Source organism: Sus scrofa, chromosome 7, assembly GCF_000003025.6.
Source record: "Sus scrofa isolate TJ Tabasco breed Duroc chromosome 7, Sscrofa11.1, whole genome shotgun sequence".
Taxonomy (NCBI): domain Eukaryota; kingdom Metazoa; phylum Chordata; class Mammalia; order Artiodactyla; family Suidae; genus Sus; species Sus scrofa.
In genome coordinates this window covers 93,169,258-93,188,126 of record NC_010449.5, presented here as the reverse complement: position 1 = coordinate 93,188,126, position 18,869 = coordinate 93,169,258, and the positions used below count along the sequence as shown (strand labels likewise).

The 18,869-nt window shown below is 53.6% G+C and overlaps 1 protein-coding gene across 4 annotated transcripts in view; it reads right to left on the bottom strand.

Annotated features, from left to right (window-relative positions):
• The window catches only part of PLEKHD1 (pleckstrin homology and coiled-coil domain containing D1), a 34,785-nt gene continuing 16,312 nt past the window's right edge, over nucleotides 397-18,869 (bottom strand). Inside the window, exons 3-14 of one of the 4 annotated variants that reach the window (XM_005666329.3) lie at nucleotides 18,748-18,837; nucleotides 18,453-18,529; nucleotides 17,124-17,215; nucleotides 16,132-16,184; nucleotides 8,576-8,670; nucleotides 6,551-6,644; nucleotides 4,967-5,145; nucleotides 4,313-4,445; nucleotides 3,521-3,665; nucleotides 3,029-3,178; nucleotides 2,519-2,721; nucleotides 397-1,968 (exon numbers count right to left, since the gene is read on the bottom strand). In XM_005666329.3, the coding sequence (XP_005666386.1) occupies nucleotides 2,546-2,721; nucleotides 3,029-3,178; nucleotides 3,521-3,665; nucleotides 4,313-4,445; nucleotides 4,967-5,145; nucleotides 6,551-6,644; nucleotides 8,576-8,670; nucleotides 16,132-16,184; nucleotides 17,124-17,215; nucleotides 18,453-18,529; nucleotides 18,748-18,837 (1,284 nt within the window). In that variant the 3' untranslated portion in view covers nucleotides 397-1,968; nucleotides 2,519-2,545. Of the gene's footprint in view, nucleotides 2,722-3,028; nucleotides 3,179-3,520; nucleotides 3,666-4,312; nucleotides 4,446-4,966; nucleotides 5,146-6,550; nucleotides 6,645-8,575; nucleotides 8,671-16,131; nucleotides 16,185-17,123; nucleotides 17,216-18,452; nucleotides 18,530-18,747; nucleotides 18,838-18,869 lie in introns of all 4 variants that reach the window. The other 3 variants (XM_013978299.2, XM_021098105.1, NM_001174165.1) reach the window with 3 other exon arrangements.

Sequence of the window (18,869 nt, the reverse complement as noted above, 5' to 3'; positions counted from 1 at the left end):
TGTGATAACAAAAGGGCGAGCCATTCATAATTACGCTGGAAAAACACATGAAGGGCTATGATGATAGACCCTCCATCACCATTGAGGGAACAAATCCAAGAGGAGGAAAAGGCAAACATTACCATTTCTCGCTCTCCCTCACATAATTGCAAAATAAAAGCATAAACCTGTCAAATTATCCAAGTTCACCCACCACTGAGCAGGTAAAACTGTCAATTTCCAGTAGAGACCCCAAACTAGGTACATTTGTCTGCCTGAGGTTTTTCCCACGGGCACAGTCAGCGCTGACCCTTTGGTCCGTGCTCAAATCAGAAGAAAATCCAGCTGATAGTCCTTCTTATATGGGGACAGCCAGGACCTCAGGATGGGAACACAGATTTTTCTTTTAAGTATTAAGCAGCCACTCCCTGGAGGTGTAGCAGTGGGGAGTACTTCCTCCCCTACAAGCGAGCGCAGGGGGCAATCCCATAATTCCACATTCAGCCTGCAGGGGGCAACATCTCTGTAGCAATGACCACGGTGCAAGTGCTAGGGCAGGAAACACTTTTAATTGGCCATGGGATAGGGTTTCGTTTTTGTAAAAAATCAGATCAATATATTTCCAGTTAGCAATTTTCACCCCAACATATTTTCACAGAGATGTTGCTCTTTTTCTATTTACAGCGTTAGGTACAGAGTAAGTTTTTAACAAACAAATACTTATGAATTGATCAGTTGGTTGAAGGTAACCCAGACTTGCCTGAGGCATGGAAAGTACAGGGGGAAAGACGAGGAAAGGAATTAGACATTGGTGAATGTGCGTGACGAAGCACTTTCCTCTCTAGTTAATCGCTTGCTCAGGGGAAAAATGCATTTGCAAATTTCCAAAAGATCTCTCTCCAAGAGCAAACCAGTATTAATTTTCTTTAAAAACAAAAAAATTGAAATAGTGATCCTGGTTTATAAACCTGTCTCATTTGAAAGTCCATCTTACATACAGGTTAGATAAATGAGTCCCAGGTGTATGCAGATTTCTACATAATTTAAAGCTTTTACATTTAGACTTATGCCTTTCAGATGCATTGATTCTGAAGCACCTCCACCCCTGTTCCCCCCTGAGGCTTGGAAAAGACTGGCCGAAGCCATCCAAGTTCACCCACCACTGAAAACGGACCACTGAAGTTCGTTTCAGCGGGTAGCCCTGAGCCAAGAGCAGAGCAGCCCGCTGGCCTTGGCTGGCCTAGCAGTAGCCACACACTCGATTTGAGTCAACGACAGTCCTTTTCCCCCAGCACAAGGCTGCAGGCCCCTGCCCCGTGGCCATCTGTCCACCTCGCAGACTGGGCTCTGTTTGCCCAGCAGCAGAGGATCAGCACCTGTAATACCAGCAGGGTCCCGAGCACCCTGACCCCCGGGACACCCCTTTGCTGGAGAGAACAACAGACTCAGGCAGTTTCGGAGGGAAGGCCTGGAGGGAGAAGAGCAGGGCAGACAGCCTGTCCGTGGGTGAGGGACACACAGTCCTCAGCCCCCTGGAGAGCTGAGTCTTTTACATAAGCTGCAGAGAGATGTTTTGGCCTCACCCCTGATAACTCTGGGCCAACTACTGGCTACCGGCCTTATCACAGGCACATCATCCAGGGTTCATGGTCACATTATTTCCCCGGGGAAAATCTTCTGCAGGGAGAGGAGGCAGCACGGTGATCACAGCTGGGCAGCTGAGCAGACATCTGGAATTCCACGGACCAGCAGGGCTGCTGTAGCTGGGAGGGAGGCCACCTCCCTGCTCAACCAGGAGGTGATAATGCTGGGGCCAGGCCACTTTCTTCCACTTGCTGACCTGCTACCTGTCCTCTGGGAGAGACCCTCAGCATCGCCACCAGCTGAAGCTCTGACCCAGGCCCTCAGTTCGTATACAGGGCGATTGTGGTGGGGGGGGCAGTCATGTCTTCCTTGGAGGGTGCCAAGACTGCAGGTGGGCAAGCTCACCTGAGGAGGAGAGGGGAGTGAGTGGGTGATCCCTCAGCCAGGGCCCAACTCAGCAAAGGCGTGTGTGGCAAGTGTGGTGTGCCACCAGCCCAGAAGCTGTTATGCCAGGTCTGCTCTTCCTACCCCACAGTGTGTCGACATGAGGGGCCTTGACTGAGGAATGCTTATGGGTCTCAGAAGCAAAGGGAGGGTTAGGACGCCCCAGGGAAGCAAGTGTCAAGGTGAGGACGGTGGCAGAGTCACAGAGAGGGACAGTGGGCGAGACAGGGGGTGGTGGGCCCTGCCCACCTGACTCCCCAGCCAGAAAATCTCTCCCTACCACCAGACCCCTTCTCCCTTTACCATGACAACCAGGCAGCACCCAGCCTGGGCCTGCATGAGCTTGGCCTCAACCCAAAGGTAGGGTCTGGGGTGAGCGTGAGGGAGGTGGCCCCCTGTCCTTTGAGGTGAGGCTGGCCTCCCCTAGGTGGAGCTCGGGCAGAGGAGCCAGGTAGAGCTGGGCCTCCCCCTGCCGTCCCTTCCCGCCCCCAGCCAGGAATGAGGAACTGACTTGGGGGGGGCAGGGGAGGCGCGCCCATCACTTTCCGCCCCGGGGAAGCGCAGAGGGGGCTCCGGGCTGGGGCTGGGTCGCCATGATGTGGTAGATGGACTCCCGGAAGCGCTGGTCCCGGCTGAGCCGCTTGGCCACCTCCTTCAGCTCCTCCATGTTGTTGGCTTCCAGCTGGGAGGTCATGAAGGACTGGGACGGCTTCACTGGGGAGACGGTGGCCCCGCGGGCCGGCCATGAGCAGCCCTCCCTCCACTGGGGCACAGCCCTGTCACCAACGCCGCCCGCCCCCCACCCTCCTCATCCATGCGCCAGCCCCTCGCATCCACCGGCTCTGGCGACGCTGGGAGAGGGGCCTCCGGGAGACGCCCCGAGGCTGGGAGGCTCCGGCCGCACCGTCAGGCCTCCGGGCTGGGCCAGCCCCTCCCCGTCCCCCCCTGTCCTGCTTCCTCCCTTGTCACCCACAGCCGGCGAGCATCCCACAGGCCAGGGCCCGAGGTCAGCCACACTCACCGTCATTCCAGGACGTGCTGGACCGGCGTCGGTGGAAACGGCAGCTTTTGATGCGGCGAGTGGCCGCCTTGTGTATGTACACCGAGTTCTTCATGATGACCGGCATCTTGGCCTCCAGCTCCGCGTTGCGGATGCACTCTTCAAAGAACCCTGCGGCCCCAGTTCCACTGCATCCTCCCCTCCTGCCCGCCCCGCCCCTCCCCTCCCCTCCCCAGGATCCTGGTGGGGTTGAGAAGGAAATACGAAGACCCCACCCCTTGGGAGACCAGCGCCCCCTGCCAACGGGGGTGGAACTGCAGGCTTTCCGCCCACCCCAGATCCAAGAGCCAAAGGCGGCCACGCCAAGGAGAAGCCTGCGGGCAGGCCTCTGGAGAGGAGCCTCCATCAGCACCTCTGGGTCCCCCAGTGCACAGCAGGCCCTGTGCGGCTCCCCAGGGCCAGGACCGCTGGGCAGAGCTCTAGGGCTGGGCCAGCACCAAGGGCAGGGCTTACTCTTCAGATGGCTCACGTCAGCCCGCATCCTCTCCTCCTTCTCCTTGTTCCGCACCTTGGAGTTGAGCCCTTGTTCCAGGCTCCGCAAGGCCCCCTCTGCCTCCCGCAGACGCCTCTCCAGGTCCATGCGGACCTTCACCTCTGCCTGAGGGCGGAGGCAAGGAGGGGGACGTGGGTCCTGGCGGGCAGCTGCCAGCCCCAGGAAGCCCTCCCTGATCACCCCTGGCTCAAGTGGGCTTGCGCACCTCCAGAGTGCGACAGAAATTGCCACACCCTGCTTCATGTCTCATGCCCTCCACCTGACAGTCGGACTTGGCCTGTGCACACAGCAGGTGTCTACAATGATGCCCCGCGCCATGCGGGAGGCCAGGGCTCCCCTCGTCTGTACCTGGCTGATGCAGAGATAAGTCAGGAAGCTGCCCAGTGAGGGCAGTGAGTCTCCAGGGGAAGGGAGAGCCCTGAGCACCACCCTGGCAGCTGGGCCAGCACCTTAATTTTTGTTTTTTTAGGGGTTTTTTTTTTTGGTGTGTGTTTTTAAAAAATCTTTTTAGGGCCACACCTGCAGCACCTGGAAGTTCCCAGGCTAAGGGTCGAATCAGAGCTGCAGCTGCCGGCCAACACCACAGCCACAGCAACTCAAGATCCAAGCCATGCCGGCGAACTACACCACAGCTCACGGCAACGCTGGATCCTTAACCCATGGAGCGGAGCCAGGGATCAAACTGCACCCTCATGGATACTAGTTGGGTTCTTAATCTGCTGAGCCACAACGGGAGCTCCCCGGGGCAGCACCTTGAGCTCGCGCTCGGCCTGCTGCTTCTCGGCTGTCAGCTCCTGCAGCGAGTTCTGCAGCGCCTGGGACTGGGTCGAGTAGAACTCCCGCTCCTCCTCCAGAGCCCGCGAGCGCTCCTCGTTCTCCTTCATCCTGCCCCAGGGAGAGCGCTCACTCAGTGCCTGCTCGCTAAGGGAGCATCCACTGGGAGGGCAGCCCCTTGGAGGGACCTGGCTGGAGAAACCCAGATGCCCTGCTTTGTGAGCCCTTGAACCTTCTGGGTCCTATCCCCCAAGTGGTGACGCGGGTGGTGTGGTCAGTGGGGGGAGTCTTGGGTCCAAGTCTTGCTAATTCTCTGAGCTCAGGAGGGTCCTCCAACCCCTCTAAGGTTCAGTTTCCTCATTTGTAAAAAAGGGGCTGAGAGGACCTGCCAGGCTGCCACATGGCGCTATTAGATCGACCCCATGACAGTCTGTACAGGTCACATGACTGCAAGAGACAATTATCAAGTCATCTTAGGGTAGCGAAGGATTGCTTCCTATCTTCCTGGTGGGGAAACTGAGTCCTTGGCAAAAGAAAGTGAGCCACCCATTTGATCAAGGCCAACTGAACCCAAGAGCCCAGGTATCCAGTTCAAGCAGAGTCACCCCAGTGGATTCAGAGGACTCCCTCACCGCTTCTCCGCCAGGAGCTTCTCCTCCAAGAGCTGCTGCATCTTCTCCTCGATCTGCCTCAGGTTGCTATGGAGACCCCCGCTGGGAGGGGGCTTCTCACTCTGATTGGCCAGCGCCTGCAGCTGGTTCTCATTCTCCTCCAGCATTTCCAGGGTTTTCTTCTTCTCTATGGAGAGTTCCTGGCATGGGGAGGGGGGGAGAAGAGGAAGGGGAAAAGCCTAAGTCAGTTTCCCGTCAAGGCTGCTGTCACCTGCCTTTCAATTCCAGGGAAGTGGTGCCCTCCTCTCTGTCTTCCGAGGGTCACCTGAAATGTCTTCATCCTTCCCTTGACGTAAAAGGCCAACCAGGGTCTCTTTGCTCCCACTGCAGTAAGCTACTCCTCCACTGAGGGAGCCAGGGGAGCCAGTGCGGCTTCCAGTGGCACCTGCTGCAATGGGGACCCAAGGGCCCAGCACCATGAGCTGCTGGGGTCCTTGTTCCCCCAGGGACAAGTGAGGGAGCATGTTGGGCTCATGTGAAATGCCCCACCCCCTTACAGGAACCAGCCCAAGAGCAGATTTAAAATTCTCCCCACTTATCAGACTGGGATCTTGCACTCCTCAGACATCCTGGAGTTGAAACTACCCATGTGGACCACCTCCTCTGATTTGAGTCAGAGAAAGATAACCAAATAAAGGCACCACAAAGCCCCAGGCAATCGAGGGAGAAGAGAAATCTTGCCATTTACAAGGCAGTTCATGAACTGTGCATCCCCCACGATGTGCCTGGCTCACTCAAGGTCCTGGGCTTGAAGGGACCTTGAGCCATAGTCTAGGGAAGCTCACCATTTGGAAAACACAACCTCGTGTGTCAAGTGCAGGACAGGCGCACAAAGTGCGGTGGAAACCCAGAGCTCAGAGCAAATCCCTCCCTACAAGAGTCAGGGAGACTTGTCGAAGGTGAGTCTTCGAAGGAGGTGATACTTAGAAGGAGGAAAGCATCCTCCAGAGAAGAGGTGAGCGCACATCCTGGGTGGCAGGTGCGGAGGGTGAAGGGCGTGGCTTCCCCAGCATGTGTGCTCAGTGGTTTGAAGCAGAGGTTGGGTCATTGTGCTAAGTGTGGAGGGGCAGCAGAGGGAGAAGGGCCAGGAGGGGAGGAAAGGCTGTGGCTGGAGTTCGCACCTTGTCCTGGACACATGCTGCCTCCTCCTCCCTCCGTTTCTGTGCTCTCACGTGGAGGTGACCTGGCAGTGGAGTTCCCTGAAATGTTCAATTTCACCTGCGAGCAGCTAAGTGAAGGAGCCACGAGAAGGAGGTGGTGGGCCGCCCATCATCCACCCAATCACCCATTCCTCCATCTTGTATACAAAGTATAAGCACTGAAGAAGCTGGATTTCCTAAGGCCATGGTCACAGCAAAGGCAAACTTGTATTTGCCCCCTGGATCCTGCTTTGGGCCTCATGAGTTGGCTGGAGTTCCCAGTGGTCCACAGAGATGAGTTAGATGAGCGGCCTTCATGCCCTGTTCCCTTGCAGATAACCCTCTGGTTGGTAAAAACCACAGCCCATGGCCTACCCAGCCAGCCAGCCAGCCAGGGGCCCCTCACCTCCAGTGTCTGCTGTAAGGATTCCGTGAGGTGCCTCAGCTCCTTTTTCTCTTGCTCCACACCCTTGAGGCATCTTGCCGTCAGTTCTAGCTCCCTGCAGGGACAGAGGGCTGGTTATGGCAGTGCCCATCCCTCCCAGGCCCCTTTGTGGCTTCCGCTTTGCCTCCCTCTAGGGCTCAGAGGGGGTCTTTGGAAGGTCAGTCCCTGTGTGGCTGGGTCCTGCCCGCAGCTATAGGGGCCCAGGGCTGAATGAAGGCTGACGTCTCTTGCTCCAGGTGCACGTACATCTCTCAGAATAAATCCAGGGCCACCCCAAGGGCAGAGAGGGGTGATGGAGAAACCAAGCCCTCACCACCATCCTTCCTGGACAGCCCTTCATTCTCACTCGGACATAGGATGTGGCTGGGACCCTTCTCTGGGGTGACAAACTCCTTTGCTGTTTGTTTTGTGTGTGTGTGTGTGTTTCTTTTTGGGGGCCACACCTGTGGCACATGGAGGTTCCCAGGCTAGGGGTCTAATCAGAGCTACAGCTGCAGGCCTATGCCACAGCTGCTGCAATGCCAGATCCTAGCTGCATCTTCGACCTACACCACAGCTCATGGCAATGCCAGATTCTCAACCCACTGAGCTAGGCCAGGGATCAAACCCGCATCCTCATGGACACTAAGCAGGCTGGTTACCGCTGAGCCACAATGGGAACTTCCCTTGCTGTTTTCTTAACAAGCCTGGGCCCCCTCAGGCCCTTACACCCAGTTGCCACCCTCCTGCTTGAGATGCCTCACCCTTCTGTCCAATGTTCCAACTTCTACCCACCCCTCAATCCAAGTCTACGAGAGTCACACATATATCTCGGTTCCTACGACCCAAGGAATCCACGCTATGTCTTGGAGCACCTGGCTGTATATTCCTGTATTGATGCTCCTGGGCGTGAGCCTGGTTTTCCCAACCAGACCCTCAAGGGAGAGGACTTATCTTCTATTCTAATGTCTGGCAGAATTCTGAAAGTGAGTAGGTACTTGGCTATTAGTTTGGGAGATCCTCTGAGCTTCTCCCCACCCCCAAATACAGTGTCTAATGGCTTTCAATTTTACACGAAAATTCTTTCCAGACTATCGCTGATCATTGATAGTGATGGTGAAGGTGATGATGATAACGGCGGCGGTGGTGCCAACAAGCAGCACCACCAACAGTACCCAGAGCAGGTGTCTCCAAGTTCATGGATAGGTTGCATCAGAATGACCTGAAGAACTTTTTTTTTCTTTTTAGGGCCGCACCTGAGGCATATGGAGGTTCCCAGGCTAGGGGTCGAATAGGAACTGTAGCTGCCAGCCTACACCAGAGCCACAGCAACACAGGATCTGAGCCACATCTGTGACCTATATCACAGCTCACGGCAACACTGGATCCTTAACCTGCTGAATGAGGCCAGGGATCGAACCTGCCTCCTCAGAGATACCAGTCAGATTTGTTTCCACTGAGCCAGGATGGGAATTCCCTGGAGAACTTTTTATAATACAGATTTCCAGGTGCTAGCTTCAGGAGAGTCTAATCTTATATGATCTGATCATCCAATCATCTAATCTTAAATGATTATAATGTGCAACTGGGTTTGCCAACCCTACGTGGACTACAGATCCCAAGGGAAAGACATCATTAGCCAGAATACGAAGCGACTACAGGAAAGACAAGGGACATCGGGGGTTTTGGCTAACACCACCTGCAGACCAGCCTGTCCTGTCTGCCCCAGGAAAGGGAGGTTTGGTGGAGGCAGGAGGGGCTTGTGGCTTGTGGGGATGTCTGATTGCACCTGCTTGTGCCCCATGCCCCAGTGTGCAGATGTGGCCCCCTGGAATGGGGTCTATAGCCTTTTCTGGGCACACCCCAAGGCTTGGACCATTGGGACAACAAATCTAAACCAAGTTATCAAGTCAGGGGGCGGCTTTCCAGCCTTATGGGAAACACGGGTCCTCCACGCCCTGACCTGGGCGCGCCTTCCTCCCGCCCCTCGGGTGCCATCATTGCCACCTCTTGATCTGCTCCTGTTCCATCTTCAGCTCCTGAACCACCTCCTCGAACTGCTGCTTCTCAGCTTCCAGCACCTGGTTCAGGCGCTCGAGCTCCTGAAGAGAACAGGAGAGAAAGAAAAGAGTCATGGCTGCAAAGGGCTCCTGTGGTCCGGAAGCCCCACTCTAACCCAGGGAACTGTCTGGGGTTCAGCACAATCTGGACCAGACTTGGAATGAGGCCCTGAGGAGCCCTGGGCCCCCCTCAGTGACCCAGTCTCAACGAAACCAAAATCTGGGCTGGGCTGGGCTGGACTGGGCTGGGCTCATTTAAAACGCACTCAGCATGCTGAGGGCCAGGGTTAGGGATGGTCTCAACATGATTTCCTGCAAATGGATGTGATGATAATTCCCTAGATGGCTGCTTTGCTGGGCAACTTCAGTCATTTACACCCTAAGGCGTGTTGGCCGGTTCCCAAGTCCTGGAGGGAAATCCGTGTGTGTATATTTCCATTAAAGATCCCTGGAGTGGCATTTGTTAGAAGAAGCAAAAAAAAAAAAAAAAAAAAAAAAAAACCACAACCCATTCCCAACCCCACAGTCAGAGAATAAAGACTTTTTCCTCAAAGCATCTGAGCAACAATGAGCACAGGTGTCTGCAGCTTCCCCTGTCTGTACTCAGCCCTAAGGGCACAGGAGAGCCAGAAAGCCCAGGGCAGGCTGGCCCCGGGGGTCAGACCAGTCCCCTTGGCAAAGCCAGCAACATGAGTGCTTTCCCAGCAAACAGGTGCCACCCCAGGGTTCCTGTTTTCCTGGGGTTCAATGGCAGGTGTGAACGGGGGGACGCTCCGAGTGAAGGGTGGCTAAGAGCATCTTGTGACAATTGTTTTGTTCCTCCATATGTTATGCCGTGGGAGGATATTATTTCTAGATCCACTTTCTGCCTCATCTTCTAGCTCTAAATTATGCCCTCATTTTCCACCCAGGGGTTTTGTTCTCAAGGATAATGGTACCCTGCTAGGGAGTGGGGCTGCGTGTAAGAGAAGGTGCCATTGGATTTGAGGAGAATCAGAGAAGAAATAAAACCCGAAGGGAAAGGAAGAGTCTGATTTTTTTTCTTCCTTTTTATGGCCATACCTGTGGCATATGGAAGCTCTCAGGCTAGGGGACGAGTCAGAGCTGCAGGTGTGGTCTACACCACAGCCACAGCAACACCGGATCCGAGTTGCATCTGCGACCTACACCGAAGCTCACAGCAATGCTGGATCCTTAATCCACTGAGCGAGGCCAGGGATCAAACCTGCATCCTCATGGACATGATGTCAGGTTCTTAACCTGCTGAGCCACAATAGGAACTCCATCCTTAAAGCTTCTTATCCCCAAAGCCACAATTTCCTTCCCTTCTAATTATTATTGGCACTTTGGGCGTGGCTTACTAATGGTCACCACGAGGACGGCTCACAAGTGTTCTGATGACCCTCCGGGCACACGGCACGGCCACAGTCTACCTGCAAAAGCCGGGTGGGCCCATGGGACTGGCTGTGGCTAATGGAAAGTGAGCATCAGTATGTTGCCTTCACTTCCAGGCAGACGCCTTTAGGACACAAGGCAAGATGTGCCATGTTCCCTTCCCTGCCGTGGCAGCCAGTGCTGCTGCAACAGTGAAGGCTCCACTAGCCCAGATCCCTGAAAGAGGAGGCGTGAAGCAGAGCCCCCAGCTGTCCCATGTAGCTGAGAAATAGACCTTTGCCATTCAAAGCCACTAACATTTGGGGGGCGCACATGGTAGAAACTGACATAGCCATCCATATATAGACATGATATAAATACAATTAAAAATGTATTATTGTAGACACAATCCCCCCCTTTTCTTTTTGTCTTTTTAGGGCCCCACCCATGGCATATAGAGGTTCCCAGGCTAGGGATCCAATGGGAGCTACAGCTGCCAGCCTACGCCAGAGCCACAGCAACCTCAGATCCGAGCCGCGTCTGCAACCTACACCACAGCTCATGGCAACGCCGGATCCTTAAACCACTGAGCGAGGCCAGAGATCGAACCCGCAACCGCATGGTTCCTAGTCGGATTCATCTCCTCTGCACCACGATGGGAATTCCAACACCTCCCCTTTTTAATGAAAGAGTTTAAAGGTTTAGCAAGTTTGAAAACCTCTATTTTAATACATTCTCTGACACATGGCATTGCAAATGACGATAAACCTCTCTGTGGCCTCAGATTCGGAAAACCTTATTATTTCCTCTCTCTGGTGGCTTCTGCCTGCTCTGGCAGGGCTCTTCAGGGGCCGGGGGAATTTACAGGCTCTAAGCATCCCTGAGCTTAGACCTGAAAAATCACAAGGGCACCTGGCTCCTGCTGCTTCAGAACCAGATCACAGGCCATCTAGAAGACACCATCCCACAACCTTAGCCTCTCAGTCTGGAGAGCCCCTTTCTCCAACATTCCAACTTGCAAATATTGCCCTTTACTTACTATTGTTACACTGGGACATCTTTTTGTAATTGAAAATGAGAGAAGGTAAATGATTCGAACCCCATGGAAATGTCTTTGTAGTGCTGGTGGGAGGGTCACTAGATACAAATTTGGCAATTCGGCAATAGGCATCAGGTGTCAGAAAAGTTATTGCCCTTGAAGTCAGTAATTGCACCTATAGGAATCTATCCTAAGGAAATAATTAGAAAAATAGATCGAGACTTATGCACCAAGACATTCACTGGGACATAACTTGTGATAGTGAAAACAGCCTGGATGTCCAAAAATAGATGAATGAACATCACATACGATGCCTCAGTGCTCGGTCATGTTTTCAGGGAGTTCCCATCATGGCTCAGCGGAAACAAATCTGACTAGCATCCATGAAGAGGCAGGTTCGATCCCTGGACTCGCTCAGTGGGTTAAGGATCCAGCGTTTCCATGAGCTGTGTTGTAGCGTGCAGACCCGGCTTGGATCTGTCATTGCTGTGGCTGTGGCGTAGGCTGGCAGCTACAGCTCTGATTCACCCCCTAGCCTGGGAACCTCCATATGCTGTGGGTGCGGCCCTAAAAAAAAAGGATGTTTTCAGAGAATGTTGACGTGGAAAATTGCTGAAGGTACAGTGTTAACGAAGGTAAAATTAAAGGTGTCATGAAAAAGGCCATAAAGCTGAATATCTCATATGACCCTATTATGTTTAAAATAGATATAATAATAATATATAGGAAAAAAAGACTTGAAGGAAAAATACTTAAAATTGACCATAGTTGTCTATCACCTGTGGAGTTAAGGATAAAATGTGCTTTCTTCTTCATGTTTTCCAAATTTTCTACAAGGAACATGATTTCTAGCATTGGGGAGAAAGTTCTATATTAAAAGAAAGACAAAAGACACTCTCCTTCCTGGTCACTCACTTCTTTTCCATCATTTGTTCCATCTGGATGATTTTTTTTTTTTTTTTTTTTAGGGCTACACCTGTGGCATGTGGAAGTTTCCGGGCTAGGAGCTGAATCCGAGCTGCAGCTGCTGGTCTACGCCACAGATCGAGGCCAGGGATCGAACTTGCATCTTCAGGACACTATGTCGGATTCTTAACACAATAAGCTCAATGGGAACTCCTGGATGACTCTCAAATGAAGCTGATGTCCAGGTGTAGCCTAAGAATGCTGACTGGAGTGGAACACAGCGTGTAAACCTGCACTAGCCAGAATTAGGGCCACACCTGCGGCACATGGAGGTTCCCAGGCTAGGGGTGGAATTGGAGCTACAGCCGCCAGCCTACACCGCAGCCACAGCAACGTGGGATCCGAGCTGCATCTGTGACCTACACCACAGTTCATGGCAATGCTGGATCCTTAACCCACTGAGCAAAGCCAGGGATCAAACCCACATCCTCCTGGATGCTAGTCAGGATCATTAACCACTGAGCCACGAAGGGAACTCCATGGAACCTTCTATTCTTTTGGCCCAAGATCACGTAAGTGTTTGAGGCACCCCTGCCGCTGACTGAGGTCAGCTGAGACCTGCTGCAGTGCAGCTTTTCCCCACCACGTCATGCTTATCCTACTGATTTTGGACCCAAGTATGAGACTGGAAAGAAATCGCTAGACAGGAACGTCCAGCTCCACGAGAGGAAGAGCTTTCAAATAACCGAGGGATGATGCAAAGGACACCTCGCAAAACAGTGAGCTGCCCATGAAAGGATCAGGATCAACATCCATCAGGGAGGTCGGCAAAGAGCCTCATCTTGAAGCGGGTCTGAGTTCTGACTGGGAGCACCCTGTGAGGCAAGAGTCCTGCCTGCCTGTCCCGAGACAGTTCTGATTTCCCATGTGCCTGCCCACGTGCAAGGCTGAGCCCTCACTGTTGAGCCAGAAAAGGAAAGGTAGGCGGGCTGCCCTCTTTCAGGGGATGAGAGTGATGAGGCCACAGGAGAAAGGGACACCTGACGGATTGGGGCCCAAGGAAGGGCATTGCCATCTGACCCCGGGGCAGGCCAACCCAGGATGGCTCCCTTTAAAATTTCAGCTCAAGGAGTTCTTGTCGTGGCGCAGTGGTTAAAGAATCCGACTAGGAACCATGAGGTTGTGGGTTTGATCCCTGGCCTTGCTCAGTGGGTTAAGGATCTGGCGTTGCTGTGAGCTGTGATGTAGGTTGCAGACGCGGCTCGGATCCCGTGTTGCTGTGACTCTGGTGTAGGCCGGTGGCTACAGCTCTGATTCGACCCCTAGCCTGGGAATCTCCATATGCCTCGGGAGCGGCCCAAGAAATGGCAAAGAGACAAAAAGACAAAAAAAAAAAAAAAAAAAAAAAAAAAAAAAATTCAGCTCATGTCCCTAAAGTCCTGGGCTCTTTCTGCCCATGGAGGATGTCAGGGCTCCACCATCCTGCAGCGCACATCAGCACCGGCCTTCTGGACCACAGAGCACTCCCTGCGTTCTAGCTCACCGAGCCTCACAGCAACCTGGGGGCTAGCCAGGCAGAGCCATCACTCTTACTAGAGCATCACAGAGGCTAATTTGCCCTGGGTGCAGAGTCAGTGATAGACTAACCCCAGACCCTGAGTCTCCCTTTCAACCACACTGCCTCCTGGAGACCAGAGACTCTGCATCTTATCACTGGGCCATTGTACCAAATAGCCTTTCTAAGTGGCCCAAGCAAGTCACTCGCAGGTCACCTCCATGACCTGGAACGGAGATGGGAAATGTGTAGGGTTCAGGCAGACCCATAACATAGATGGGCAAGTTAAGGGAGGAAAACCCTTGACCGAATGACTTGGTGAGTTCTATTCTAGATCGAGAGAATGCAGCCGACACGGGCATGCGACCCTGACCATGAAGCTGAACACAATCCTCTCCCTCCTGCCAGCCCAGAGCAGCCTCCTGCGGTACCAGCTGGGCCCAGGTGAGTCTTGCCCACATTCTATACCCGCAACCAGGAAGCTCACAGCTGGCAGGCCTGCCTCCTTCAGTGTGCTATGGCTTTAAGCGAGGCCTGTGAGCAGCGGGTCTCTGCTGGCCTCATTTCCTGGCTAAAGACCTAGATAGAGAGTCTAAATTTTCCTCGGGCTGACTGCTGCCCCAGATTTAGCCTCTCTGATGGATAAGTCTATCTCTCCCTGCCAGTGGCTGTGTCTGTCACTCCACACCATCCCCTGGCTTCCTAAATTACCTGCCTTTAAGTAGCTGACCATCCATCAGAAGTCTCACTTCTCCAAATGTATAGAACCGTATGAAGAAAATGCCAAAACTCTAATGTGGGAGGCACCTGGATGAGAGCGGCACCAGAGAGGGACACACACTGCCGGGTGGCGGGGCTAGGGGGAGGGGGAGGGCTCAGTGCCCTCACGGTGCCAATCCTCAAATCCTTGCAATCCGGATACAAATACACCACGTGATTCTCTTTTTTGTTTGTTTTGGTTTGGGTTTTTGTTTTGTTTCGTTTTTTTTTTTTGAGGAGGTGTTGTTTGGGGGGGTAATTGACAAAATGATGCTGCTTGCTTGCTTTTTTTTTTTTTAAGGGCCGCACCTGCCACATACGGAGGTTCCCAGGCTAGGGGTCGAATCGGAGCTGTAGCTGCCAGCCTACACCACAGCCACAGCAACGCCAGATCCAAGCCATGTGTGCGACCTACACCACAGCTCACAACAAGGCCAGATCCTTAACCCACTGAGCAAGGCCAGGGATGGAACCTGCGTCCTCATGGATGCTAGTCAGATTCGTTATCCACTGAGCCACCACGGGAACTCCAACAAAATGATACTGATGTCCAGCTGGAATAACAAAGGGGCAAGAATATCTGATCAAATTTTGGAAGAAGAAGAATGAGGGTGGGTTGTCCTACTGGATTAACATCATGATGAAATGTAAAATTAGCAGAATCCAAACCATCCATTCAGTCATTCCACAACATTTATCAAGCACCCATCCTGGGCCAAGTGCTCTGCTAGGCTCCAGGAGTTATTTGGGTGCTACACAGCCTGTTTTCAAGCCTGCTGAGGGTCAGCTGGGAAGGATAAGGAGTTTGCAAGCGTCAAGTCAGAGAGGCAAGCACTGAGCCCAGGCTGATGGGCCCAACCTTGGACTTGCCTAGGAGAGACAATGGAAAGGAACCAGGCAGGGGTTCCTGCTGCGGTGCAGTGGGTTAAGAATCTGACTGCAGAGGTGCAATTTCAGTAGTTCAAGTGCAGGATGGGCTCATAATTAATGATCGTAATACTAATAAACACAGATGTTCATTAAGCATGTACTCTTGTCCAAGCGCTTTATAAGTAACATCTTACTTAATTTGCACAACATCCCTGATAAGATGGGTTTTATTATTATCCCCAAGTCTCACTTGAGGCTATTAATGTTCAGAGAGGTTAGGTAATTTGCCCAAGGTCACACAGCCAGAAGCAATGAAGATATAATTCAGACACAGGCAGGCAGCCTGGCTCCCAGTCAGCACTGCTCATCACTACCTTTCCCTGCCCTCCAGGGGTGGCAATGACTTCTCAGAACAGGCAAGACCCAGCGTGGCACGGAGATCCCAAATGATGCGGATTTCAGCCGCCCTCCACCCTCAAATGAGGCAAGGGTCTCCCTTCCCCCATAGCCTGTCTCCGGCCAATGCGTGGCCTCCTAAGAACTTGTACGTTGACACTGAGAGGATAAAGGAACCTCTGCTCTTATCCAACCCAATCAGAAGCCCTTTATGGTGTCAGAAGCCCTTCTATGGATGAGAGAGGCCACGGTCGCCTTTTGTGAGTATCACCAGTGACAAGCCTCTCCTTACTCCCTGACACGGCTTATCCATTTTTTTGAATGGCCTTTTCTCTAGAAAGTGATCACCAACCCTTCTGGCTTTCCTCCCCAGGGACTGGCAAGGAGAAATCCACATCTTGCTTAGAAGCCACAGCAAGTCGCAAGCACTGTCCTCTCATGGGCCTCCTCGCTCTGCACATCTGATTTCCCAGCCAGTGGCCCGGGTGCCCATCTCCCCTCCACCATTCCCCCGTGCCAGGAACACCAGCCAGGACACCCCCAAGAGGGAGGTGAAACGCCCGCCGAGCGGGAGGCGGTGGGCAGAGGCCTCCGTGTACCCTACCTCTCTCTGCTCCCTCTGAAGGCAGAGTTCTTCCGTCTCCTCCATCAGTTTGTCTGCCAAAGCAAGCACACACACTCTCAGGAAAAGCTCACTCCAGGTCCAGTTCTGAGGCTCAGGGCCTGTGATCACCGCCATCACCCCCAGCACCTGCCGAGCCCAGGCCAGTCAGAGGGTGGGGCCAGCTCCCGGCAATGGAAGCCCTGTGCTGGTCTGAGTTGCTCCCCTCCAGTCCCATCACTGTCCCTGCCTTGAGCATTCACAAGACAAGGACAGATCATCTTTGAGAGCTCAGGTGGGTCTCTGCGCTCCCTGGGGCGCTGTTAACCTCTGCACTGGTGTCTGGCTAGTGAGGCCGGGCGGGTCCTGAGGGCAGAGGGGTGTCTAGCGTGGGTGGAGGGGAACCAGTGTCGGGGTTTTATGTGTGTAAGGAGGCAGTAGGGGAGGGGGTCCCCTGGCAGCAAAGGACCAACTCCCTAGACTCATCTTCTTTGGCAAACAGAGCACGCCTGCCAGCCAGCCAGGGGCACAGGGCCTTAGAACCCTAAAATAGGCTGAGGGTGGGAACTGGAGCCAAGTTCAGGACCTGGGGCCCAGGACAGGTGTTAAGGGCACCTGTGGGGCCCTTACTGTGTGCCTGATCCCATTTAACCAGATCCCCATGCCACCTCTAAAAGCTGGGGGCAGTTTGTCTCCATTTTAAGAAGGAGGAAATGGAGGCTCAGGCTGAGCTGCCTGATGCACACAGTGGATGGAGAAATGACTAAGCTGGGTCCATAGCCCAGGTTCTCAACCCCCAGGCTCTCTGGCCTCCTGCTATGCTGACCCAAAGGACAAGCACCACGCCCTAAAGTCCTCCAGGCTCTGAGCTAATCTCCACCCAAGCTCCACCAATACACGCGCCCTCAGTCCCGCACTGAGCCCCTGGCAGCAGCCCCTGGTCCTGACATGCTGCCGTCAGGGAGCCTCGGTTTCCAGCCGATCCCGCAGCCAACCTAAGTACTCCTGCTTCTCCTTGGCCAACTGCAGCCCCTGGGCCTCCAGGCTTTTGATCATGGCTTCTCCCAGCTGGGCATTCTTCCAGGTCCTGGGGAGGGAGGGCAGATGGGACAAGAGAGAAGAGGAAGAAACACAGAATCGTTAAAACAGAAGGGTGGGGAGAAGGAGGATGTGCAGGGCATGTACCGGCCACCCTTTCTCTCCAGAATCCCCTGGAGATGCCGCATGCCAGCTCGCATTCACCCTGGCACTTGTGGCTCTGGGCATGCCACCAGCATCAATCAGTTACTGTCCCCGGAGGCTGGCCCAGGCTGCAAAGTGGGCCCCCATGGGCTGGGTTTTTGTTTTTTTTTTTTAACTTATATTTTAGGTTTAAATTTTAATCCATGAAATCATAATAATACTCTTCTTCCAAAAAAAAAAAAAAACCCTTACAAGTTGTCTTTAAAGACTATTTCTGCTTTAATCACTATTCTGTGAATTAACAAAGAATCAAGCATGTACCATGCCTTTCCTATATCGATTATACTTTATGGCAACTAAATAGTTGATAAGAGAAAACTTCTTTACAAAAGAGTGCTAATTATAGGTTTAGAAGGAATGGCAGAATGGCATTTTGCAATCTCTAATAAAATACTAGATAGAAGTATCCATCGTCTGATAATCATTTATGATAGAAGGAGCAGGTTGAAAAATCACTGAACCTACTGATCATCTTAACATAATTAATATTTGGAGCAAGGAAGAGATTGCTTCCCAGGCTGCTTTCTGCACCACTGAATGCTGACCACTTGGCACAAGGCCTGGCACGGGGCAGGTACTCAGTATTATTTGCGGAACTAAACGCAGACCCAGCATGAATAGGCAGGTGCTGGGACAGGGGTTTGTGTGCAAAGGGGCCATGCTGGGCTGGAGGTTTCTGTGATCTGGACTCTGATCTACAAAGTACCAGCTCCAGTCAGTGCTGGGATTCATTATGGGCCAGGGGAGAGGAGATGGGTGTCGGGAGGCGGCCACATCCTCCTGGTGATGAATGCTGGATTTGCTCCCAAGAACTGAGGGACAAACAGTGTCTATGTCTGCCACCTGCGACCCTGGACAAGACCCCCCACCCCCACCCGCCATAGATATGCTAAACCTAGTCTGTCTCCTCTTCCCACCCTCACCAGCTCCCACAGCCCTGTCCCCCGCTCCCTGCCCTCTCCCGGGGTCCTCAGTGCCCACGGGGATCCCAGCAGAGAGGCAGAAGATCAGGGTTGGCCCAGCGCACACCCTTTCCCCTTCTGGACCCTCAGTCTGTCCCCTTCCTGCCCATGGGCACTTACACCTTCCCAGACTCCTGCAGCATCTCCAGCCACTGGGTCTGCTCAAACTCGGACTCGGCAGCCAACAAGATGTTTCCCTGCCAGGAAGAGGAGCCACGGGTGTACCTGAGAAGAGGCCACCCTGAGGACGATGGAGGCCACCGCGAGCCTCCTCCAGGCCCTGCTCTGCTCTCCTAGCCCACATCCCTCAGTCACTGACACCCCTCCCGGGCCAGCCCACTGGGAGGGAGCCTGGGGTCCCAGAGAAGTGGCTCTGGCCCTGCTGAGCCCAGGCCGAGGGGAGAGCCCTACTCACGTGGAAATCCTGGTGGGAGATTTTCATGGCGTAGGGCATGCTGGGCTCTTCCTTGGCCTCCACCAGGCAGCCCCCCAGAGGAATGACACCCTGAGAGAGAACCAGAAGAGGTGGCCCCCCAC